Below are 25,330 nucleotides of genomic sequence, written 5' to 3' on the forward strand. Positions count from 1 at the left end.
AAGCAGGAACAAAAAGAGGGCGAGAAGCTTGGACCTTGGATACGGTTGCATGGGAACTTCTTCAAATGCATCATGGCATGCATGGGTAAGGAAAAGGTCCACACTCTGAAACTTATTCCTTGAGACAGCTGCCCAGGCTGCAAACTTAGACACACTTATCTAGAAGTGTGTCCCATTGAACTCAATGAGACTGTCTTCTGAATAGGCATGTCTAGGATTCTCTAAACCCACCTCCTTGTATTGGTCACCCTATTGCCATATGTCAAAGGTGGGGAATTGCCAGTCTCTGATCCTGATGCGACTTGCGGCCCACCCTCTCCCCTTCAGATCCACTCCTTCCTCCCAAAGCCAATGCACAGCTATAACTTCCATACATACATATGTGCTGTGCTGCAGTCCTTGCGCACACACAGACAACACACACACACACAGTATATGTTTCCCCACTCTCCAGAAGATGCTCCTGACCCAGAAGCAGACAGATATCAGTTCCTTACAGGCCAGGCCTTCTTCAATGGACTATGGCTGCTTACAGGTATATCTCTCACGGCTTCTGTCTTGGGTTGCAGATGCAGAAGGTGCTAGGGGGAACAAGGTTATGAGAATTTGTTTGAAGTGACCAACTTTAGAATCAGGTACTGCCAGGAACCTGTTTCTCATGACACCCTTCTTGGGAGGTGCTTGTGACCATGCAACACAGCCAAACCCTGAGTGCCTGAATCTATTGGACCACCTGGCTCAATTTTGTCTACAAAGAGTGGCAGTAGCCCTCCAGGGTTTTCAGACAGGAGGTCTTTCCCAGTCTTACCTAGTGATGCCAGGAATCCTTCTGCACACAAATCAGATGCTCCACCATTGAGCTACAGCCATAGTGAAGCAGCTGCCAGCAGGGGTGGCCCAAGGCATTTCAGCACCTGACGTGAAGCACCCTTACATACCCATGATGGGGGACAGAGTGTCCCCCACTGGGTAGGAGGGGGGGATCCTTTCCAGATCCTCTCTCTCACTGACTCAGCAAGAAGAGCTTTGCTGCTGGTCCCTCTCTGCTCCTAGAGGCTGGGGAGACTGGTGTCAAAGCTGGGTGGCAGAACAGGGGAGCTGCCCATTAGGGGGTGCTGCTTGAGGCGGCTGCTTCATCCCACCTTATGGGCTGGCTGGCTCTGGCTACCATCAGGCCAATAGAATAAAAAAATTTAAAAGCACTTATTAGGGTGGCAAACACTACATTTGCAGCATGGCATCTGCTTGTAAAGAGACCATATGCAACTACGTGCAGGCAAGTGCATGTGATGTCGCATGTCTGCGTTGTGGTGACAGGCACCCACAATCCTGAGGGTGAGTTGGCACCCATGTAAGGCTGTACTCTGTACCCACTAATCCGAAATTAAGCCCCATTGAACTTGGTGGGGTTTACTTTTGAATAGACATGTGCAGGGGTTGCACTGGATGTGAAGCACAGAGTTTTGGCGTTTGGACACAAGGCCATACTGTTTGTTTTTAAACTGTAATATTTTTTATGTAAGATCTATTTCCAGCAGTGGCCAGACGCAACCCCCTAGGAAACTCACAAGCAGGGCATGACTGTTAGATGCCAGCCACCCAAGATACACTGCGTCTAATCATGTGTGTTTCTTTTGACTTGCCACAGCTAAAGATCTCACGACAAACACATGGGAATCTATTTTTTTTGCCCCTCTGGTGTTCTACAATAGAAGTTATTTTTAAATATGCCATCTGGAAACCTTTCCTGAGGTTCCAGAATTAACTGAAGTTTTATTCCATGATAAATATTCATAAGTAAATGACGGTGAAGAGAAACGCTAAAAATAACCTTTTCTTATGAGGTGGCCTATGCCATCGAGCATTAGCCTATGAAGAAAACCTTTATTAGCAACATATGCCGCAAATAGAACCTGTAATGCTTGCTAATGGAGGCTATGTGATTTGTGGCTTCAAGAGCCCCTCTGAAAAATTTACTCTAAGAAGCCAGTGCCTTTTCCCCTAGTCCACACATGGAGGTTGATTATGCATATGACTCTCTTTTGCTGGCAAGATGAGTCATGAGAAGGCAGCCCTGCAATATGGTCAGAGTTGAAGGCAGATTCCTAGTTTTTTCACATACACATTTCTCTCTCTCTCTCTCTCGCTCTCCCTCTCTCTGAAACAACGGAGGCTCCTGTCATATGCAGCTTATGAAACAGCAGAATTATGCAATTGTCCATTAGAGCAGGCTCTTCTCTTGACAGGAATAAGAAAGAAAGAACATGCTGCAAAAGGTTTCCTTTCCAAAGAGCAAGTTGTGGGGACAGGTAGATGAGCATATTTGGTTTGAGACATCCTATGCCCTTTTCAAATGTGGGGTGTGTGTTTTTGGGGTGGTTATTGGGTTGTTGTTTTTATTTCAATTATATATTTTGTGGTTTTATATTTTGATGTTGTTCTGTGAACCACCCTGAGACCTCGGGGTATAGGGTGGCATATTAAGTAAATAAATAAATAAATAAATAAATAGAAGAAGGAGCACCATTTCAGATTCCAAACCAGGCATAGGCAACCTCGGCCCTCCAGATGTTTTGGGACTACAACTCCCATCATCCCTAGCTAACAGGACCAGTGGTCAGGGATGATGGGAATTGTAGTCACAAAACACCTGGAGGGCCGAGGTTGCCTATGCCTGTTCCAGACCTTCTGATCCCCTCAAAACCCCAAACAGACACATGCTTACAAATATTGTTTTTTTTGGGGGGGGGGGTAAAAGGTAAAGGTAAAGGAACCCCTGACCATTAGGTCCAGTCATGTATGACTCTGGGGTTGCGGCGCTCATCCCGCATTAATGGCCAAGGGAGCTGGCGTACAGCTTCCGGGTCATGTGGCCAGCATGACTAAGCTGCTTCTGGCGAACCAGAGCAGCGCACAGAAACGCTGTTTACCTTCCCGCCGGAGCGGTCCCTATTTATCTACTTGCACTTTGATGTGCTTTCAAACTGCTAGGTGGGCAGGAGCTGGGACCGAGCAACGGGAGCTCACCCCGTCGCGGGGATTCAAACTGCCGACCTTCTGATCAGCAAGCCCTAGGCTCTGTGGTTTAACCCACAGCGCCACCCGCGTCCCTTGGGGGGGGGGGTAGAGAAACTCAAATACAAGGAAGCATGCTAAGAGCACATTTTTATTGTAAAAAATGTACCAGTAAGCAATATTAGGGCTGCCTATACCGTGTTTCTCCTAAAATAAGCCATAGCCATAAAATAAGCCATAGCAGGATTTCTATGCATTTGCAAAATATAAGCCATTCCCCGAAAATAAGCCATACCCCGAAAATAAGCCACAGTGACACGGCACCTCCCATTATAACAGCCTGGAGAGGCGTGGCTATGCAGCGTACCGATGCGACGCGGTCAAAATAAGACATCCCCTGAAAATAAGCCATACTGTGTTTCAGTGAGGGGAAAAAAATATAAGACGGTGTCTTATTTTAGGAGAAACACGGTACATCAGGATGTTAATGTGCACATGGATGTAACAGGTCTGATTTTTCCATGTGTGCTTTTGTGTATGTTCATCCACACATGAGCACTTTCAGTTGAACTCTATCTCAGAGTTTCCCATGCACACTAGTGAGCATATATTCAAGCTGTGTGTTGTTGTCCCCTCTCTTGAGTTAGTGCTTCCACACCTTCCCTCAGTTCCAGAAATCTGAGAACCATTGTAGGCATGCACAGAGAAAATTGCTTACCTGCCCCCCCTTTTAAAAATTATTTTTGAGATACGGCATTTGCAATGTACCAGATTTCACAAATAAGTGGGTTAAAAATAATCTTTAAACATATGTGCTTCAAAAGTGCATGAGCGCTTGATCAAATCTGAGCCAGAGGAGTTGCTGGATCAGATTTTAAGTGTCTATCACAACTCCTTCTGCCTTTCCAGAAGCAGACTTTTTTTTTTTTAAAGAATAAATTGCACAAAATATGTGAAATTGTACCAATTAGCCTAATTTACATAACTTGCACAGATTGCAGAATTGTTGCATAAGTTGTTGGAGGTTTTGTTCTTTTAGGTACAGAGTACACAGCACCCTTGCAGCAATATTGGGTCCCCCACCCTCCTTCCTAGTGCTCACTTGACCTTTTGTAGGAAATGTCCCCCATGCAAAGTCACTGATTGATATTTATAGCCAAGCATGGAAGAGAAGAAACATTATGATCCTGACCTCATTACCTGCAATTGACCTGGAAGGAAAGAGAATCGCATCTTCCTCAGTTTTTACTCACAGTGTATATCTGGCAATATAGTTCATCAGTTTCCTGCTAAACATCAGTTTAGGAGACAATAGCAGATGAATAGCAAAGAGCAAGAGTTTGCATGGATTTGGTTATTAGGATATAATCACCCATTGGTTTATCAAGAAGGCTGACAGATTATTACTGAGCAGCTCAGTCTTGATACCATTTTAAGTACACCCCTATGCACTTTGACTCCGAGAAGCATTGTTCAATAAGGGCTTATTCCAGAGGAAGTAGTACACACTAGTTATCCCCTTAAACAGGAAGTGTGTTTGCTTACCCTCAATGCTATATGTCAACCCCAGTCCACATCTGATAATGATAGCTGTAACCCCCATTCCAACCTACTGTATTGGTATAATTAACACTGCCCATCTGAAGCACACAACGTCCTGTTCTGCACATGCAACAATCTTGCCCTAAGTCTTTACCTGGTGCAACAACTGGAAGCCCCTGTTCTCTCACCATTACCCTCCTAGCCTCTCTCTCTGGAGGGACCCAGAAAAAGGCCTTGGATGGACATCCAAGTGTCCAGGAAGGTTCATATTAGAAGAAGCATTCCAGAAGATATTGGGGTCCCTGAACCATAAATAGCTCTTCAAGTCAAAACCAGTACCTTGAACTGGAAGCATCCAGGTAGGCCGCAGCCATTCATTAGGTGAATTGCGATCCTGCAGTGTTTTTAATATACGCACACATTCAGTTCAGGAAGCGGAACAGATAATGTATGCATAACTTTTAACTTAATTGTGCCCGATTCTAAACTTCTTCTGTGCAAATAGCACTCTCTCCAACGTAAGAAAAGAAAGCCATAAATGGTGTTTAACAGCTGAAAGACAAAATTATATGCAATCAACAGCTGCTCGTTACAGAATTGCTACTTTAGGAGTGCAGCTGTTTCATTGTGTCTACTTTCAGCATTAGTCGACTCTTCTTTCCTGAGGCCTTCTAAGATACCGTCCTTCTCCTACAAAGAAAAGAATGAGGGCTTAACCCTACACAACTGTAGCATGTAAAAGACTATGCACTGTCAGCAATCTTCGCAGTCTCAGTCAGATCGTATCATTTTTCCACTGCAGAGGCAAATGCCTTCACCCGATACCTGTGATATCCAGGGGGGAAAGTTCTATTTGTAGTTATTTCCGTCCTACAAACTTTGTGCAAATGAATCAGGATGAATGTTCAATAAACATTTGCGTTTAAAATCAGTGTCAGAGAGAGAGAGAGAGAATGCTTTAACCATTGTATTCTGCTGGTCCTTTATTCCGCACACAATAAACAGATTAAATAATAATACACTTTCCCCTCTGTACTGGGGAGACTGTGGGAGCAGAGATTCTTTTTCCCCACATGTGGTGGTCATGTGAGGGAATTGCAACATTTTGGAATACTGTATAATAGTTGAAGAGATTAATAAAAATAATCATTACAATAAGACCCACATCTGGCTTTACTGCTTATTTTTATTATCATACCAAAATTACAATACATAAGGACTTGAGATAAACTTTTTATTAATTGCTGTGATATTTATTTAGCCTAAACACCCAGCCTTTCCTTCCTGCATTTGCTAGAGACAAACCTCTCTTGGCTAATACAAACTTCCCTACTTTGCAAACCTAAACCTTTTTTCAAACTTCAGTGTGCGCAAACATTACATTACATTATATATTTAACAAACAATCATCAACCGCCTTCAGTTTTAATCTTGTCCAGTTTTAGTTTTAATTTAACCTTGTCCAGTTTTAATTTTAATTTGTTTGAATTCATTGTGGGATGTATCTTAATTTAATGATCGCTTGTTTTTATGCATTGTCTTACTTGTATGATGTTAGCAGCTCTGAGCCGGGCTTTGGTAGGGGAGGGCAGGATATAAATAAATATTTTATTATTATTATTATTATTATTATTATTAGAGATAGCAACTAGGCTTACAGTCGCTTACAAGTTTCTTCCAGAGGTTTTAATCCTCTGTCCTTAATGCAGAAATCCCTTTAACAGTCAGAATTATTGAAGGAATGATTGTGCAGTGGGTTTTTGTTTTGTTTTTTTGCCTCACTCTCTGTAGCCTGTCTGCAGACCTGGTTAGCCTACGCAAAGCCAGGCGAGCCAACTTAATAAGTTTCGACCAGCTGTAACCGAGATGGTGAAACGGAATACCGGAGCTCGTGCACGACTCTACACCTTTCTCTCTAAGGGCTTTCTCTCGCTCTGCCAGGGGGCGGGGCTGAACGAGAAGCTTTGATTCGCCCATCAGGTCATAGTAGCGACCAATCGAAGGAGAGCGACCCTTTTATACCATATGCGGAGAGGCGGAGCTTCGTGGAAGGTATTTGCAACAGCAGGAAGAAAAGGCTGGACTGGAAAAGAAATGAAAGAACTTAATTCTGCATAAGCCAGTTCTTTGCGTTATTTTTTTTAATGCTATTTAAAATAAACGGCTGCTTTTAGAACGAGAAATTCTGTAGAATGTTTACAAGTTTATTTTGTTTTTAGTGCAAATCTTTTATTTCCGCGTACTTCGCCTGGAGTTAGGAGGACGGGCGAGAGCAGCAGCAGCAGCGCTTCCCAATCGTCTGGTTTTCATTTCTGCTGGGGCACAAGGTAGGTGACAGGCGAGGGGTTTCAATGGGTAGGTGGGTTGTTTCTGACGCATAAGACTAGCTTTTTTTGGGGGGGGAGGGAAGAGACTGAGAGGAAAAGGGCAAGCCCGGGCATGCAAAGCTCAGAGCAAGAAGGTGCTGCCGCTGGCGCAAGAGGCGGGCGGAACTCAGGCTTTTGCAGGCTTTTCTTTGCTTTTTCACTATGAACACCCGCAAATGGAACCGAAACGAAAAGGGCGGGAAGGGGGGGGGAGAGAGGGCAGGGAGACCCAGATTTGGATTTCCATATAAAAGTTCAGATTTCACTTTTCATTTCATGGGTCCCCTACTCAGTTCTGAAATTAGGGAATGTAGTCGCAGAAGGAGCATGTCCCAGGCGGCCCATTGATGGTCATGTTTTTACACGCAGGGAGCACAGAGCCTCAGCATAAGGCCAGCCCTTGCAACTCCACTTAAATATTGTTTGCTTATTTTAAACTTTGCACACCGCTCTTCGCCATGTAGGTTTCAAAGCGGCTTACAGCAATAGAATAGAAATAATATGCAAGATTTAAAACTTTTTAAAATCTCATGAAAGGGATGTGCAAGCTTATGTCTAAATCCAATGGGTGGAACAAAAGCCATTAGATGTACTGCTGGATAACTATTTTAGTTCCTGTTTTTGTACTTATGTCATTGTTTAAAAACCAATAAAATACTGTTAAAAAAAAGAAAAATAAGGAAAAGATCTGGGAAGCTGTCAGAGTGCAAAGTGCTCCGGAAATGAAACAGTTTTGGCCAAGTGTCTGACACTTGGTAAGGGCCAGTTCCTGCCCCAACTTCTTATGGGACAGAATTCCCCAGAGTTGGGCCTATAACACTGAATATACTCCTGACTTGATTGATGCTTCTGGCCTTAATAGTACTCACCCAAGGAGCACTACAGGACAAGATGGTCCTTAAAGCATCTGGGGCGTAAGTGATTAAGGGCTTTGAACACTGGTAAAGGTAAAGGGACCCCTGACCGTTAGGACCAGTCATGGACGACTCTGGGGTTGCGGCACTCATCTCGCTTTATTGGCCAAGGGAGCCGGCGTACAGCTTCCGGGTTATGTGGCTAGCATGACTAAGCCGCTTCTGGCGAAACCAGAGCAGTGCACGGAACTGCCGTTTACCTTCCCGCTGGAGTGGTACCTATTTATCTACTTGCACTTTGTGCTTTCGAACTGCTAGGTTGGCAGGAGCAACGGGAGCTCATCCCATCACAGGGATTCGAACCGCTGACCACCTGATCGGCAAGCCCTAGGCTCTGTGGTTTAACCCACAGCACCACCCGCATCCCTTGGAACACTAGTACAGGACTTTAAACTTGGCTTGGTAGCATTTAGGAAGCCAGAGCAGGTCTTTTAACACCCGTGCCATGATACTCTAGCTGCAGCATTCTGCACTAGCTGAAGCTTCCCAGGCCAGATCCAAGGGCAGCTTCACATGAAGCGTGTTGCAATAATCTAATATCGCTAACTCATTGGGGGTTGGCAGCACATGCCCATCCATTAGAGGTTCACCAGTAAATCCTAATTTGCCCGTACCTCTTTGCTAGAAAGGATGCCCTTCATGCTGGTAGCAACCCCTCCTTGCTGATCTTCCAACTCCAGTCCAGATATGGCCCCTGGGAATGATGTGGCCTAAAAGCAGTCATGTCTGCACAGTGTAGCTGGGAGCATTAGCCTGCCAATTGTCTTGCTTTTGTTTATATCATGCACTTGTCAACAATCCCTTGGGCTTTGAGACTCTCAAAGTACCCTCTAATTGCTGCTGGTCCAATGTGGAGTTGAGTCTGTGGGCTTGACAAACAGATCCTCTTAACCCTGGGGATTTGATCCTGTTTTGAGAGAGCGCTCACACATTCTGATGTATGCATGCATAGTGTTCACATATTATGTCTGTAACCTTTTAAACTTCTGCCCATTTTTAGCAGAAAGCCACAGCTGCCACTGTGACTGTTCCCTTCTGACCATGTCCACATGGGTTGTTGGCAGTACTGTCCACCTGTTCCCTCTCTACCCCTGTATTTTGCAGTATCTCATCAAAGGTGGCTTTTGGAGGTTTCCTTTAAGATGAGGCATGAGGCAATGCATCATGCTGCTTAGCTGTTCCACTATAACATCCGATGGTCTACCTTGGCAGGATTAAAATGTGATCCTTTTGTGAATTTGCAGACAAGTGCTATGCTGTAAGCAGTTGCTCTGACCCAAGTCTTGTATTTCAGATGATTGAAACGTTGGCAGCAAGTGAGACTATGGAATTGCTGCGGCAGCTGAGTGTGTTACTGGATCAAGAGTTAAGATGTCAGCCAAAGTTATCTGGCCTGAGAATAATTGAATCTGCTCATGATAATGGGCTCCGGATGACGGCAAGGTTGCGAGACTTTGAAGTGAAGGACCTGCTTAGTTTAATTCAGTTCTTTGGCTTTGGTACAGAGACGTTTTCTCTCGCAGTGAATTACTTAGACAGGTTTCTATCAAAAATGAAGGTAAGTCTTGAACGACAAAGCTGTAGGCTTATTCATCTCTTTGTGTTAAGACTTCGCAACCATATGGACTTTAAAGTCTTTGACTGCAAGGAGGGTTGCATTCAGTTCAACATGCATGCATGCAGTTATGCTATGTAAATCCACTTGACTGGAATTCACATTTGGAGGTCTCAGTGGTTCAAAGCATCAGAAACTTCTGCTTGTCTCACTGATTCAAGCAATTCTGAATGCATTCAAAGACTAAAAACTATCAAAGCACATATTTGAGAGGCTTCATTTGCTCCTGCCTCTTGAGCAGGAGTAGAGATTGGGTTTCGACATGAAATGCATAACTTTATCTTGAACATTCAGTTCTTTGGCTTTGGAAGACAGAAGTGCCTGGCGTGCTCTGGTCCATGGGGTCACGAAGAGTCGGACACAACTGAACGACAACAATCTTGAACTTGTATGCCAAGTTTAATGTCACCTCTCTTTCACCACTTGCATTGTGTCTTTTGTATATTTGCAAGCTGCCTTGAAAGGAGAAGTGAGGCTGTAACTGTGCTTGCCCTTAAAATCCAGAATGCATATAATTCTGAAGTCTCAGTATTCGAGGCTGATGTTGTGTATCGCAAGTGGGCAACTTATCCAATACCTTTTTTTTTTAGCAGTTTGAACAATGTTGTGGATGAAAGTGTATCCCACACAGGACCTTCTGTTTCTGGTGTGTTTGTTGGCTTGCTGGAGCTATGTGGGAGTGTCCAAAACTGCTGGTAGTGGTTGCGCCATCCACTGCAAAAAGCAAATGTGTTCATCTAGCACAGGGATTGCCTAGGGATTGCCTACCGTTTTTGGGCTGAGCACCAAATTGATCGTGACCAACTCATCTTAGACCATATGGCAAGTGGGTGGGGGCAAGACCAAATTCTCAAGCTGCCTTCACCACCCTATTTTAAATCATGTCTATCTTCATTATTAAATTCAGGTTGTTGTTGTTTGTTAAATATTTTTTTAGGACATTTCCACATAGGGTGGAGGATGTTACAAACCTTGTAGAATTGCATCAGGAGACATTTAGGAGCAGTCAGTCGAACAAACAAATGTACCTTTTTGAAAGAAATAAAAAGCATTTAAGCAACGAACTGCTGTGTGCCAGGCATACTCAATCTTTCTTGACTGCCCTTTCTGCAAGAGGGTAGGGGTTATCTGTACTGAACTTGAATAGCCTTAAAACATTTGAGACACGTATATGACAGTGGGTGCTTGGGGAGCGAGAAATAGTTGCCTTGCTTCCCCAAGCGTAGAGCTAACTGAGCATGCATTTCAAAAGGGATGACTGTAGGCTTATGCAAGGATATTTGGAATGAACTTTCCACTCAAGGAAGTTAAGATGATTAATTGCAGGTGCTGGGAGAACTTTGGAAGTTCTACAGGTAAGCACAGCTTAATGGCACAACATCTGCCTTTCATGTGTAAGGTTCCAGCTCAATTCCCAGCTAGATCCTGAAATGGTTCCCATCTGGAACCCCTGGTAGTTGCTACCAGTCGATACTGAAGCTTGATAGACCTGACCCAGGAGTGCAGAAAGCTGTCCTAAACCATCTAAAAAAGGTAAAGGGACCCCTGACCATTAGGTCCAGTCATGTCCGACTCTTGGGTTGCAGCGCTCATCTTGTGTTAATGGCCGAGAGAGCCGGCGTACAGCTTCCGGGTCATGTGGCCAGCATGACAAAGCCGCTTCTGGCGAACCAGAGCAGCACACGGAAACGCCGTTTACCTTCCTGCTGGAGCGGTACCTATTTATCTACTTGCACTTTGGCGTGCTTTTGAACTGCTAGGTTGGCAGGAGCTGGGACCGAGCAACAGGAGCTCACCCGGTTGCGGGGATTCGAACCGCCAAGCTTCTGATCAGCAAGCCCTAGGCTCCGTGGTTTAACCCACAGCGCCACCCGCGTCCCATGTCCTAAACCATCTTGCTGCCTATTAATCTTACACATATAAAAACATACTATTTCACTTGTAGCTCATTAATCCTATGATGTGGAGTCTCAACTCCCATTGAGTACAGTGTTATTTACTTCCTGATTAGCTGTTTGTTAGCAGCCTAGGAGCAAAACAAATGAAATTGCACATTAGAAAGAAAAACCCTTAATCTCTGTCTTTCCTCTTCTAGGTACAGCCAAAACACTTGGGCTGTGTTGGGTTAAGCTGCTTCTACCTGGCTGTGAAAGCGACAGAAGAAGAGAGGAATGTTCCATTAGCCACCGACTTAATTAGAATAAGCCAGTACCGATTCACAGTTTCCGACTTGATGAGAATGGAGGAGATTATTCTAGAGAAGCTATGTGGTAAAGTGAAAGCAACGACTGCCTTCCAGTTTCTGCAACTTTATCACTCGGTCCTACACGGCAGCCTAACCTATGAAAGGTAGAGAGTTTTCCTTTCAGAACATGTTTGGAACGGGCAGTTCCATTTAGGCAGAGTGGAAGTCTTCGTTTGGATGGAATTTGAGAACAGTGGAGAGTGAAATCTGAGGCATCTGCATTTTGATATTTTGTTACCTGCTGAAAATGATTCCGGTTTGAAAAGGGGTTTTAGATAATTTGATTTGGTGTTGTTCATTTCTTCTGTATTTTATGCTTTCATAGTTTTATGATGTGTGTGTGTGTGTGTGTGTGTGTAAAATGAGTTGGTGGTTTAGAAATAAAAATAAAAAATGAATATTACTAAACTGATCTAAAATTTCTGTAGCTGTTCAAAGCTTAGTAAGGTTAGCTTTGCCATGTAAACTTTGTGTGCAAAGACGAGAATCTACTAAACTAGGTCTCACTTTCTTACAGGAAGAAATATCTTAATTTTGAGAGACTTGAAGCCCAGCTCAAGGCATGTCACTGCAGGATTGTTCTTTCGAAAGCAAAGGTAAGGATCTTGATTGATCGGTGCTTGCAGATGTTCTGCAGGACCGGGAGAGGATTGATTGTCATCTTAATTGCTTTGTCTGTTCCTCAGCCATCTGTCTTGGCTCTCTCCATATTGGTCCTGGAAGCTGAAGAAGAAAAACTGCTAGAATTGGAGGGCACCATAGAACACCTTCAAATACATTCCAAGGTAGGCTGTAGATAAATGCTTAGTCCAGAAGATTGGATCTCTTTGTTTCCAGCAGCCTTGAGTTAATGTATAGAGCCTCTTGCCTAATAAGAGACTATGTACAATGAAGGATTTTGTCTACTTCGGTTTTCAGCATGATTAGATCCCATAGAATCCTAGGGTTAGAGCTGAGGTTTTCAGCCTTTTGGGGTCCATGGCTCCCTTGACCAACTACGTTCTTTCTGCAGCTCCCCTGCGGGGCTCAGGAGCCCAGTTATGTCACCCCTTGCCTGCAGAGCTGGCAGCCTCTCACACTTTTTCGAACACCCTCCCTTGTGGAGTGTTCCCTCAGCCTCCTCTCCTCTCCCCTCTCCTTGGGAGTCTTCCAGGCAGCTGCTACTGTCCCTGGTCTCTGAGCTGCTCACCCTGCCCCAAAGAGAGGTGCCTCCTCACACTGCCCCACAAGGGCCTGGGAAGCCCCCCCCCCCCCCCGGCCAGCCCCAGAGGCACCATTCATCTGGGGAGCTTGTAGTCAGGTCTGCTGCAAGAAACAGCTTCACAATCCTTTGGGAGGCAGAGACGCAAGAAGGCATCAGAGGAGGGAGAGAAGGAAAGAAGGACAGAGACCAGTGGCACCCCTGACCATCATTCAAGTCACCTCAGGGTGCCATGGTACACTGGTTGAAAAGCACTGGGTTAGAGGGGATCTCAAAAATCTGCTAGCTCAATCCCCTATTGATAAAGGAAATGGAATTTTGGGTACAAATATTTCCCTGGGGAAGCAGGGTATGGTACTATCTGGTTTGGACAGTTGTCAGGGGGCAGAGTGTAGACTTAAGTGAATAAGAATGTCAAAACTTGTCAGAACTTGATACACAGGTTGGTGTTGAAACCTTGCTTAAGGGTATTATTAATATTAGTACAGGCGGTGACCATTTTGTGCGCATCCAGATGATCTGCAACTGCTGATGCCCGGATCCTTTTGGACCCAGAAGAGGGTAGAATGGGTGTGCTTGCAGGTGTAACAGGGCAGAGTAGCTTCTGTGGACTCTGCCCGCACTTGTGGGGGACAGGAACGGAACCCCCGCTCAGAATGGTCGCCACCTGCAGTAGTGTTGTTTGTTATCTGCTTTATACAAAACAACAACACTCAATTCAATTCAGCAAGTTAGACTACAGATAATACTGATTTAAAGCCAGAAATTTAACAATCTGTTATACAGAATTCCTAAAATGAACTTCCTGGCAACACAGAAAGAAGAATACAGTTGTATCTCGGGTTACATACGCTTCAGGTTACAGACTCCACTAACCCAGAAATAATGCTTCAGGTTAAGAACAGAAATTGTGCTCTGGCAGCGCAGCAGCAGGTCCCATTAGCTAAAGTGGTGCTTCAGGTTAAGAACAGTTTCAGGTTAAGAGCAGACCTCCGGAACGAATTAAGTACATAACCAGAGGTACCACTGTAAGCCCTCCCCTCCCCTACTAAATTATGAGCATCACACTTAACTACCAAAGGCCTGGGTAAATAAAAAGTATCTTAGCCTGGCACCTAAAAACTGACAATGGTGGTGTCAGACATGTTGTCCCTAAGGAGAGCATTCATAAGGTGGCAGATCAAATTGTATGTTATTGTCTGCCAATCACAACAGCTTACTTGGTTCTTAGTGTTTATCATGAAAGCCAAGTGCACACCTGACTTTCAAACAAAGCTTTGCTGCTTTCTCAGTGGCACTGATTAGTTTTTTTTTCCAACTTGCTTCTGGCAGATAAATGGCAGAGAGCTGTCTTTTTGGAAAGATCTTGTGTCAAAGTGCCTTTTGGAATACTCCTCAAGCAAGTGCTCCAGACCAAATGTTCAGAAGCTGAAATGGATTGTATCCGGCCGAACGGCACGGCAGCTAAAGCACAGTTACTACAGGATCGCCCATCTTCCCACTATCCCAGAAAGTGGTTTCATGAAAGGTGAGTAAATCTGAAATAAGATTCTGTAAAACTGTAACTTAATAACTTTTAAATAAGTTGCCTATATGGCATGTGGGTTTTCTTTAACTTTTAATTTGTTCAGAAGTTCAAGGAATAATTTTTTGACCCTCTCTCACTCTGTGTCATAGTGTGTGGCTAGGTCAGCAGTGCTGGTTAAATATCAAAGCTTCATACCTGCTCCAGTCCTGATCTTTTCAGGGAGAAAGGGAAGAAGGTTCTTTAAATATTGACAGTACAAACAAGCGGCACAAAAAGTGGATGAATGAGTAGCCAATAGGAAAGCAGTCTGCCTCTGAAGTACTAACTATTATAGCATTAGGATGGAAACCTGTGGCCTTCCAGAGGTTGTACTCCCAACTCCCTTGAGCCTCGGCCAGCATGCTCAGTGGTCAGGAATGACCATCAGAAAGGCCACAGATTCCTATTCCCCAATGGTAAAAGTGTTGACCTAGGTTTTCAGAATAATCATGGTTGTGCACAGTGCTATTTTTCTAGAAAAAGAAGTGCCAGAACTCACAATGAACGCCTCCCTTGTTCTTTTAGAACGGCAAGGGTGCCCACCTCAGAGGTGCCAGAGTTCTGGTGGGGGTGGCGAAGCAATGCTTGTGCACATTAATGTACTTCTGCCATCTTTCCATTAATAATGTCTTTATGGTAGGCTAAGTAGTGGCTTTGAAATAGATCAAAACTTGCTCCTCCTGAAAGCAGAAAGATGGAAGGGTGGGGAAATTCTTGTAAATCTTCCCACTGCATAAGTTGCTTCTTTACTGAGAACTGAATGTTGTCAGGGACCTTGTTTAGTGGACTGGCAGACTAAACTATTGGACTGTGCAGAGATGGGGAGAATGACTGGGAAAATCAGAAACTAGGAGGATCCAAACTTCAACAAAGAATGGGATAAATTTATATTATATTTGACAGACCACTGTAAACATCTGAACACTTTGGCAGGTCTTAATTAACTCTTGTAATGTTACATAAACTTTGGATACAATGCAGGACTAAAAAATTATGAGGATTTATAATATGCAGTGGAAAAGGTTAACCAAAGAACCCACGGAGGGGAGAAGTCTAGAGATTCAGAAGAATCTGGTGTACTTTTTATTATTTATAATTTTGAGTGATTTTTTTAAAAGAGAGAGAACTGAATGTTGTAAACAGTGCTGTTTAAATCAACTTATACTATTTTACTTCTACCTTGCAATAACATTTTTATTATTATTCCTTTAACTACAGAGAATCCATAAGAGAAGATGGGAGTGCAGATTTGGCTAGGATCTCCTTTTGTACTGGAGCAGAGAATCACAGTTGGATATATCTTGAACCCTACTGAAAACCAATATCCATGCTCATTTTAAAATGTTGCTACTCATTATATCAATAGTGTTTGTTTTTAACCCCTCATGATGAAGATACACTTACGGAATGATCCCTGGGCCTAAAGCATACACAAATGGCAGCTATTCGGGTGTTTCATTCTGACTTCTGGAGGAAAATGAAATTCATACTACTATTAGTGTTTGGTCCTACACATTTCTGCACAAACTTTTTAACATGTTCAGACCGCGTTTAAGGAAGTGAAACTTTAATGTCCCAACTGAATCCAGGATTGTGAAACTTCTTGAAATAATAATGCACTTTACAAGTACGGAACTGGATTATATGTCTGTGCCAGGACTAAATCAGATGGGTATTGCAAGTGTTAAAACTATGATGTTTTTAGTGTGTTCTAAACACCAGGGTATTAGAGTTAAAACATTTAAATATATAATGTGACTAGCACCACTTCACCACACATTCTAGCAAAGTGTAAATGCTGCTTAATGTCTGCTTTTTTTAAAACACAGTTTGAAACTTCACAATGTTCACCGACACTTAAGCTGAGGTAAAAATGTAGGTCAAGCATTGGGACATCGGCACTGCCTAAAAATAGAAAGGCTGTCTGAGATGCTTCGTCCAAAGTTTGTACTGAGTAAAACAGTTTTAAAATGTGTGGAAGTAGAAAGTGTGAAAGGCAGTCCTTGGGTACATGATAGTGACTGGTCAAAGCATGTGAGGTGTGGATTGCAGTAGAACATTGCGTTAGGTTGGTTTTATAAACCTCATACACAGGGTTGCTTTATTTTAAGCTGGAAAGTGTTTCTAGAGGAAGATTGCATAAAGTGGCAATGACTGGGTTTTACCGGAAAAGGTCCCCTTGATGCCAGTATGAGCCAGTTAGGACTAGCTACCATTGATGAGAAGTGGAAGGTTGAAATGGACAGCTGAGGTGGGGAAGAAAACATGAGCTGACTTTTTAGCATCACGACCTCTTGAATGCGGACTTAGCAGCCTTGGGGGTGAGGATTTGGGAGCACAACGGCCTCCTCAAGTATGAAGGCAAGTAATGCTTAGTGCAGTTTTGCCATATGGCTGTGAATGATGTACTGAAGCCCTGTGCCACTGTACATCAGAAGTAGCTTTTCTACTTTGGCTGAATCGGCACCTCTACATTGCTAACTCTGAATGGCATCCACTTCTAGTCTAGGTGTCTTCCAGCTGTTAACTGGGTTAGCAACTTATTCTGTAGCTGTTTTAATGAATGTAGAATGTAGCCCGTCTAAATACTTACATGGTCATTTCTATCTGTGTTGAAGCTGCTGGCTTGAAACTCTTGGTGAGAAAGTATTCTAGAGCTTCAATACCAACTTCTACCTCAATACAAGCTACTCATAATGAAGTAATAGAATGTTTCCTTAAGCCATTGGTTTCCAAGTGACCATACCATGAAACTTACTGATGCATTGATAATCTCCTAACGTGCCTTTTGCCATCTGGATACAGAGGTGGGTGGAGAGAGAATTTATAAATCTATTCCGTGTGAGTCAGGGAATGCTGCAACTAGTTAACAAGTGCCATTATGCCTTGTACGAAACAGTGTACCTTTCAATAAAGCATATTGAAATGGAATTGTGCAAGTGAATTTCTTTGCCTTACATCCCTCAAGTAATTAGCTTTAAGCATACAAACAAAACACCTCTAATACTACAGAACCATGTCCACAATTTGAAGCCAAAGAGTAGAGACTAGGTTAAGAGCTCCCTATCCTTTTTTTTCTGCGCCAGGGCATATAGAAGTCCTGCAGAGGGCAATGTGTAAATGAGAAATTGCATAAGCCAAAAGCTCCAAGCCTCTTCCCCATTATGTGTTTCAAATTGCAAATGGATTGTGTAAAACGGTAATAATGGAATTACACAATGTGTACTGAGAAGTTAAGCTCTGAAATTTTTTTTGGATGGGGATGGGAGGGGATAAAAGCTTCGATTTAAAAATGCTTAAACTATAGGGAGTTAGAAGCCAAACTAGTCATCTGTCTAGGTTACATGTGCACCAGACATAAAGTGGTCTATTTGTGTGGAGTGCCACTGCATAAATGGAATTCCTTTGTGGAAATAAACTTTGCAGGGGGACTGCTCTTCAGTCACCCCCCACACAACCTAGTGCTAGTTTTCACTTTTTGCAGATAGGTCTGGGGCAGTTTTTGCTGCCCTAGGCCAGTTAAAATTTTCAGTTTGTTTGCTATACAGCAACATCATAGCTCAATGAATGATCAAGACACAGGGGCTGTATAAAACCTAGTTGTCTCATTGATACAAGCACTTCCACTCCCCATGTAACATCTGTCCTGGTACTTTTCTCCAACCCCCAGAGCAGATGGGGTGCACAAGCAAAGAGGAAGTCCTGTTGCACAGGCAGAAGCTCTTTTGCTTACAAGACAACTTTGCTCAACACTGTACAGTGGTACCCCGCTAGACGAATGCTTCGCTAGACGAAAAACTCGCTAGACGAAAGCATTCGTCTAGCGGGAGGCTGCCCCGCTAGACGAAAAAATTTCGTCTTTTTTTTTTTCTCGTTTTTGCGGAGCGCGGCTCCCATTGCCGCTCCGCAAGACGAAAACCCCGCTAGACGAAAATTTTCGCGGGACGAATTATTTTCGTCTAGCGGGGCACCACTGTACTGTAACCCTTTTAGCAACAAAGGCTTTCCACCCACCCTAGCCACATGGAAGCTAAGTGTATGTTTAGACACAATATAAACAAAATAAAGCTGCTCTGAGGTTTGATCCATTTGTACACAAATACAGCTCGTGGCAACTGAATAGCTAAAACAATAGCTTTGAGCTTTTGGAGTAGGCTTCAGCAAAGAGATTTTAACTTGGAAATTATAAACACATCCCAGTTTCTGCATATTGTATAAACTAATTCATGGAAAGGTTTGACTTTCTCAAACATGAAAATTATTACCTCCGCAGGGAACTTAAAGATGTAAGAGGTAACCAGACAAACTGCAATTAAGTGTATTCATTTCACTGTATATACAGTCGGAACTTGGTTCTCAAACAATGCGTTCCTGGAACCAATCAAAAACCAAGGCGCGGCTTCTGATTGGCTGCAAAGCCACGCTGGACGTTTGGCTTCCGAAAACCATTCAAAAACTGGAACACTTACTTCCAGGTTTTGATCATTCGGGAGCCAATTTGTTTGGGAGCCAAGGCGTTTGAGATCCAAGGTATGACTACAGGAAACAAAATGACATTGCACTTACTGCCTATTAGGGTGGGGGACCTATGACTCTCCAGTTGATGTTGGACCAGTTCCCAATATCTTTTGACAATTAGCCATGTTTGCTGATAGGAGCTGGAGTCCAACAGTATCTCTCTGAAGAACCACATGTTCTTCACAGCTGTTCTAGAACGGGGTGCAACTGTTATACCATTTCTTGACTGCATAAGAAGTACATTTTACGTTCTTATTAAAAAAAGATGTTTACAAACTAAACATTTAAAGCTTTATGGGCAGTACTGTACAGACAAGAGCTAAAGAATAAAAGTATATTGCAACTACCTCTGCATGCCCAATGACGTTTTGGTCCGGAGTTTCTCAAATGGCAAGAGGGGAAGCTGCAGGGCAAACCCTATTGAAACTCTTTCTGTGTTCTAAAGCAGTTACAGCACCAGGCCTTCATCAAATACTAAAAGTCAAAAACCCAACGGGGATTGCCACAGCTCTTGGTTGTATGCAAGGCAGTTCTTTGAATCAAAGTCTGAACCGCCACCAGCCTTGTGGAGAGACCACTGGAATGATGACTGACTTGGTCTGGGTAGAGGCCCAGGAAGAATATTACTCCAAGGTTACTCTGCCCAAGATTGCAGCTGGTTGGCTTCATGCTTTCGGTTCAGGGTTTATCTTACAGATGAACTTGGCACAAAAGCATGGGAGATTCTAATTACAGGTAACTCACATCTTATGCTTATTTCACTTAAGAAATTGCAAATTCGTGTGGGTGGGGTGCGGAATAAAGGCCAGAGGAAGCCCGCTCGCTCTCCCATTTATTTATTTCCCCACAACCACCTACACAAAGTTGCAATCACGGGCTTACTTGGCTTTGGGAAGGTGATGCCACAGCCCTTGCGCTGCCTTCTCAAAGTCAGGTAAGCAGTGCTCCACCTTGCACGGGTTCTGGGGTTTCCTGGCTTTGTGCATTTTTGAGCCTCTGCATGAACTCCTGGAACTGAACCCTCACGTAAGTTATGAGCTACCTGTACACCACACTTTAGCGTACATAGCTGGGTCTACAGGCACTTCCACATAATCCAAGTTGTGCTTGGGTCAACTGAGTGGATGCCACACAGAATCTCAACAGCATGCCACATCTGCTTTTAATTACCCAGCCTTCAAAAGAACGTGCTTTTTTATATCACAACATAGAACGTCACTTCAAAATTCATTTTACTAACTTGCCATGTTGGCAGTTTTCTGTCAAAATGAAAGCCAGGAGCACTTGGGGAGTAGTAGTCTTATTCCAAAGAATGATGCGCCCTATAGTTCTTCAACATAACTTTGAGCTGGCAGGGTTTCTGGTTGTTGTTTTTAAATAATAATAATAATAATAATAATAATAATAATAATAATAATAATAATAATAATAATAATAATAATAATAATAATAGCATTATAGGTTTTTTATTGTTGATATACATATAGTACTGACCTGTGAATTATGTATATGCCATAGCATTACCATGTTAGCACAATTTAAATAAAAGCCTATTGTCGTTCAGTGATCTAAAAGCGATCGAGAAAAAGCAGTGAACTATTTTTAAGCCTAGTTCTCACAGGTGAGTTCTTTGGCCAATTTATATTTCACAACATTTTTGCTTGAGTTCAAGGGAATACATTTGGGGGGGGGAACAGACAGCTATCTTCCAAGACTAGAGAAATCTGGCCCTCCTTTGCTGTAGTTTCCAGAAATTTCTGCTCCACTGAAGTCAAATCCAGGGTTCTGGGAAGAAAAAAACAACAACATGCAAAAAAGCATTTCATTCATCAGATTAACTTGCAGCATTTGCTAACGGCTTTGCAAATTAAAAGAAGCATTTAGTCTAAAGGTCTAACCCAGGGGTCGCCAACCTGCAGTTGTTGTTGAACTGCAGTTTCCATTATCTCTGAGGACCACGGACCACACTGGCTGTGGATTCATGGGAGTCACACCATCCAAAGGGCCATAGGTTCTCCATCTCTTCCCTAAATTGTGTAATAAGCGCACCCAACCCCAACATCCCTGTGTGCACTGCCTCTCTGCCACCCGCTCTGCCCCAGTCCAGACCATTGCATATTCAGCTCCTACGTCAGAAGTAGAGAGGGTAGAACTGGCACAACTTAAGGACACTGGGAATATGGTCAGTGGGATCACTACTGCTACTTCGTTTACTTAGATGATTTATATACCACTGCGGCTATATTAAGGATACGTCTCAATACCCTGCTTTCGTAATGGACAAATCTTGGTTCAAAAACATAGCCACAAACATTAACTGGCATCCACAGACTTGCCTCTCTTTGGAACCTTTCTAGCGTCAGCTTCCTTTGCATCTGGTCCTGGACCCAAGGATCAGCAGCATACTCGTTCTCAAGCAAAGAACTCCAACAATTTCCAGCATCACGGTTGGTTTTCGTCAAGACGATTCGTATCAGCTTCTGGTCCTCTAAAAGTTTTTTTTTTTTTTTTTTAAGAGAGGAAGATTACACACAACAGCTGGAAACTTGCTTGCATTTATACCTGCTCCTTTTTTTGACCAGCAAGCAAAGACATGTGCTCTCTCTAAACTGTATTACACACAGTGTTTGTGGAGCCAACACCAAATGAACGAGCTTTCCTTTTGTGACTAAGTTGTTTCGTCTTCATATATTCATCCTCAGACTCTGATGGTTAGTGTGCTGCAGGAGTCAGGAACCTCTGGCCCTTCAGATATCAATGGACATCCTGCTTGGGAGGGGCAGTGGTTCTCTGACCCCGGTGTAGTGCACTTAGATCGATGGAAGATGACCAATTATTAACAGCAGCAATCATATGACAGCTTGGCTGTGTGAAATTGCTGTCAGAGATTCTGAGATTTATCATCACATTAACACATTCCCAGTTGACTGAAGCTTGTAAAGTGGTACACAAATTGTTTAATAAGACTCAAACTTCATGCCTCTGCAGGAGTATTATGGACTGACAAACATTTACTGAACTGGGAGAGGAAGAAAAAAGATAGTTCTATTTCTCTAGCTTCACTACACCTGCCATTCCTCTAAGCATAATTCTTTAGGCATACATAGGAGGTGAGAGTTCTTTCCTTTTTTGTGCTTGTACCAGATCAAAATAAAAATAAAATGTTCTCCCCAGCAACAGGCTGTTGAGCACCTTTGTGGACCCCTCCATAAAAGACAAACCTCACAGAAACAAACCTTCCACATGCAGATGCAGTAACAGCCCCACATGCTCCCATTTAGTCCCAATGCATGAATGATGAGCACAATAGGCCTTAATGAGGAATTGGAGGTCTGTGCCCGCCTATCATGACCTCATCCAACTATCTCTATGCTCAGCCAAAGGAGGCAGTAACTGGAACTCACATAACATAATAGGAAGGCTGTTTGAGTGTATGGGAGGCATGCACAGACTTTTATTTATTTGTTGAATTTATATCCCACTCGTCCTCCTGAAGGAGCCCAAGGCAGCAAACACAACCACAATTTATAACAAGTATTCTAAAACAGTGGAAATATTCTGAAAACAGATTCAGCACAAAACTTCATTTCATCTGTTACTTCCACTCCCCAGGCAGTTCAGGAGAAGGGAGGGAGAAAGGAGGCTCTGCCAATCCACGCGTGAATCTTCCTGTGTCCTCGCAAGGAAGGATGAAAACACCATGTGAATTCCACGAATAAAACATTAACTTTACCGGAGAAAGAAAACTCAACAAAGAAACTAAATTGCCTCCCAAAAGTTCACTTCAACAAAGGTTTTTTTACCTAGTGTCCATGTTGCTTCATCCGCTATTGTAGAATCAAAGAGTTTACCCTGAAAGAAATATTAACTGTTTTAAAAAGCATGTTGCAACATGTATTTGTAAACAAACAAGATTTGCTTAAAACTTCAAACTTCTTAAGCTGGTTCCAGAAATACCATTTGTTTTGTGTTGCATGTAAGTAAATGATAATTGTTAGATTCGGTCTATTTTTTGGAGGGAAAAAAACCCCACCAACTTGTTAACTAGTTTAGTAAATTTGTTTAATTACAGGGACTCAATCTCCTTGTCTGGTGTTGCCATTTTAATTATACAGTTTGCAAGGATTATATTATGCGTGCAACATCCCAATAGTGCAATATAAGCTGAATATAAAACCCTTTATTTCTCATGAATTTGTATTCCATTCTATAAAGGCAGAATCATACAACTTTCCAGATGGACTTTTTGCCTTGATGCAGAATGTCTCATCTTACAGCAGAAGAACTGAGGCAGTTACATATTTAGTATGCAGCCAGACTAGCTTTGGGAGGTAGGCGATGGAGCTAGAGAAAGAAGAATCATAGAACTGGAGAGTTGGAAAGTACCACAAGGATCATCTAGTCCCGTGGTTCCCAACGTGGGGCACACGCCCCACAGGGTGGCAATTTGAGAATTATTAACAGTTAATGGCCTTTCAGGCTTCCTCCACATGAATAGGAGTTCACTTTTTTAAATATTATTATTATTAATAGTAATAATAATAATATGTTGGGGGGAGTGGCACCAGGATTTTAGAGATGCTTAGGTGGGGCATGGCCAAAAAAAGGTTGGAAACCAGTGATCTAGTCAGGCTCGGATTTAGGTTTGATGAGGCCCTAAGCTACTGAAGGTAATGGGGCCCTTTATATGTCCAGCTGTCCTTTGCCAACAATAAATTGTCACTGTTTTTTGTGTTGAATATATGCTGTATGGTAATTTATGGACCTAATAGGTATCTAAAGCCATTTGCACATAACAAAATATGTATTTTATCAAAGTAATTGATATAGAAATGAGCAAACCAGTGATATTTTAGGGAACAGGCTAGCAGGCGGGGCCCATTACTTACATCATAGGAGCCTACACAACACAAAACACTGCTGCTGTATGTAGGTTTTATTTTATTTGATTTTTTATCTTATATTGTGGAAATGTACATTCAGGTGGTTTTTCCCCCTTTTGGGGGGGGGGGCAAGACAGTGGGGCCCTAAGCTATAGCTGGTTTAGCTTATACGTAAATGCGGCACTGGATCTAGTCCAAGGCATGGTTATGGCACAGCAAGTCTAACTACAAGAGACTAAGAAAGGAAACCATGCACTTAAAACCACTCCCAACGCGCATGGCTTCCTCCCAAGAATCCGCAGAGCCACAGGACTGAAGAGTTGGAAGGGGCGCCGAGGGCCATCTAGCCCAACCCACTTGCAGTCACAGCTAGATCTTGGCAACTGCGGTTTGCAAAGGGCGCTGGGAACTCTGGCTCTGCAGTTTCAGGATTCCTTTGGGAGAAGCCGTGCGCTTTGGCCGCGGAATTGCCGCCCCTGGTCCCTGCCTCTTCCTCCTCCTCCTCCCCGCACCTTGAGCACTTCCTCGCCGGCCACGGAGAGAGACAGGTGGCGGCTCTTGAGGCTGCACTCGACGCTCCTCGCGCGGGTCCCCTGCGGCACGTCCACCTCGATGAACACCTCTTCCATGGTCTGGTACCAGCGGCCCCAGGGGGTGGCGCACGGCACCAGCCCGCTGCGCTCTTCGAACGGCGCCGACATCCACTCACCGGGCGCCTCGCCTCATCCCCCCCCCCACGACCCCAGCTTCGGGGTAAGGGCGCATGCGCCTCGCAACCCGTCCCGGAAGTGGTCCTCGAAGTGCCCCACTTCCGCCAGCTTTTCACTGCCCATAGAGCTAGAAAAATGAGAGCAGTCTCCATTTAAAAAAAATGTTCTGCAAGTAAGGGAAGGCGGACATTTTGGAGAATATAAGGTTGTACCTAACCCCACCCAGCCAGACAGACTCATGTTTGGAAAGGCTTATTGTCGTAGATTTGAAATGCAAATTGTGTTTGGGGAATGCGCTCGCTACTCGGGATGCGTCCCCGGACGATGCTCGCATGCATCCCCCCATCCCCCCCGGAGGCGCGCAGAAGGAAAGGCGCTTGGATCAGAAAACTACATCTGTCGTCTACAGTACAAGAGGAGAACGCGTTAAAATCAAGGCTATTGCAACGAAAACGGCTGGAATATAGGAAGAGTTTTCGCCATGCAAGGAGACCTTAACACGATGCGATGAATTCGTTTGCTGACGCCTCCCATACCGTTTATAGATTTCCTCGTCAGAGTGCTCCCTATACATTTACACAAAGTGAGGCCGTTAAATGAGACTGCGACGCCCTTGGCCCGCCTTCCTGGGAGTAAGCCCCTTGGAGGCCCAGGGGACTGGCTTCTGAGCCGTTCCGCCTCACAGCTGCTATGCCCCGCCGGCTGCTTCTCTTCCCCTTTCTATCTCTGCGTTGCCCCCTCGCCAGCCCGCCTC

At 43.7% G+C, this 25,330-nt stretch overlaps 2 protein-coding genes across 3 annotated transcripts; one reads left to right on the top strand and one right to left on the bottom strand.

The window, feature by feature from the left end:
- Positions 1-6,610: 6,610 nt before the first annotated feature.
- On the top strand, positions 6,611-15,854 carry CCNG1 (cyclin G1). Of its 2 annotated transcripts, none has more exons than XM_033139823.1 (7): positions 6,611-6,884; positions 9,132-9,395; positions 11,548-11,801; positions 12,215-12,293; positions 12,384-12,482; positions 14,231-14,426; positions 15,684-15,854. In XM_033139823.1, the coding sequence occupies exons 2-7, from the start codon at positions 9,132-9,134 to the stop codon at positions 15,692-15,694; spliced, it is 903 nt and encodes a 300-aa protein (XP_032995714.1). In that variant the 5' UTR covers positions 6,611-6,884; the 3' UTR covers positions 15,695-15,854. The 2 variants fall into 2 exon arrangements, with proteins under 2 accessions (XP_032995714.1, XP_032995716.1); XM_033139825.1 differs by lacking the exon at positions 15,684-15,854 and having other exon boundaries at positions 6,612-6,884; positions 14,231-14,236; positions 14,358-14,381.
- Positions 15,855-20,437: 4,583 nt separating this feature from the next.
- NUDCD2 (NudC domain containing 2) lies at positions 20,438-24,626 on the bottom strand. Its single transcript, XM_033139826.1, has 4 exons — positions 24,379-24,626; positions 22,787-22,835; positions 21,320-21,471; positions 20,438-20,768 (listed from the first exon to the last, which is right to left on the bottom strand). The coding sequence occupies exons 1-4, from the start codon at positions 24,565-24,567 to the stop codon at positions 20,685-20,687; spliced, it is 474 nt and encodes a 157-aa protein (XP_032995717.1). The 5' UTR covers positions 24,568-24,626; the 3' UTR covers positions 20,438-20,684.
- Positions 24,627-25,330: the final 704 nt, after the last annotated feature.

The sequence above is a fragment of the Lacerta agilis genome, chromosome 2 (genome assembly GCF_009819535.1).
Source record: "Lacerta agilis isolate rLacAgi1 chromosome 2, rLacAgi1.pri, whole genome shotgun sequence".
In the NCBI taxonomy this organism is placed as follows: Eukaryota; Metazoa; Chordata; class Lepidosauria; order Squamata; family Lacertidae; genus Lacerta; species Lacerta agilis.

Excerpts from the sequence above, each read along its gene's own strand:
- CCNG1 (XM_033139823.1), top strand. The coding sequence starts at position 9,132 with ATGATTGAAACGTTGGCAGCAAGTGAGACTATGGAATTGCTGCGGCAG. Across the intron at positions 9,396-11,547 it reads GGTTTCTATCAAAAATGAAG|GTACAGCCAAAACACTTGGG; the intron begins GTAAGTCTTGAA and ends TTCCTCTTCTAG. Across the intron at positions 12,294-12,383 it reads TTGTTCTTTCGAAAGCAAAG|CCATCTGTCTTGGCTCTCTC; the intron begins GTAAGGATCTTG and ends TCTGTTCCTCAG.
- NUDCD2 (XM_033139826.1), bottom strand. The coding sequence starts at position 24,567 with ATGTCGGCGCCGTTCGAAGAGCGCAGCGGGCTGGTGCCGTGCGCCACC. Across the intron at positions 22,836-24,378 it reads CCGGCGAGGAAGTGCTCAAG|GGTAAACTCTTTGATTCTAC; the intron begins GTGCGGGGAGGA and ends TATTTCTTTCAG. Across the intron at positions 20,769-21,319 it reads TAGAAAGGTTCCAAAGAGAG|AACCCTGGATTTGACTTCAG; the intron begins GCAAGTCTGTGG and ends TTTTCTTCCCAG.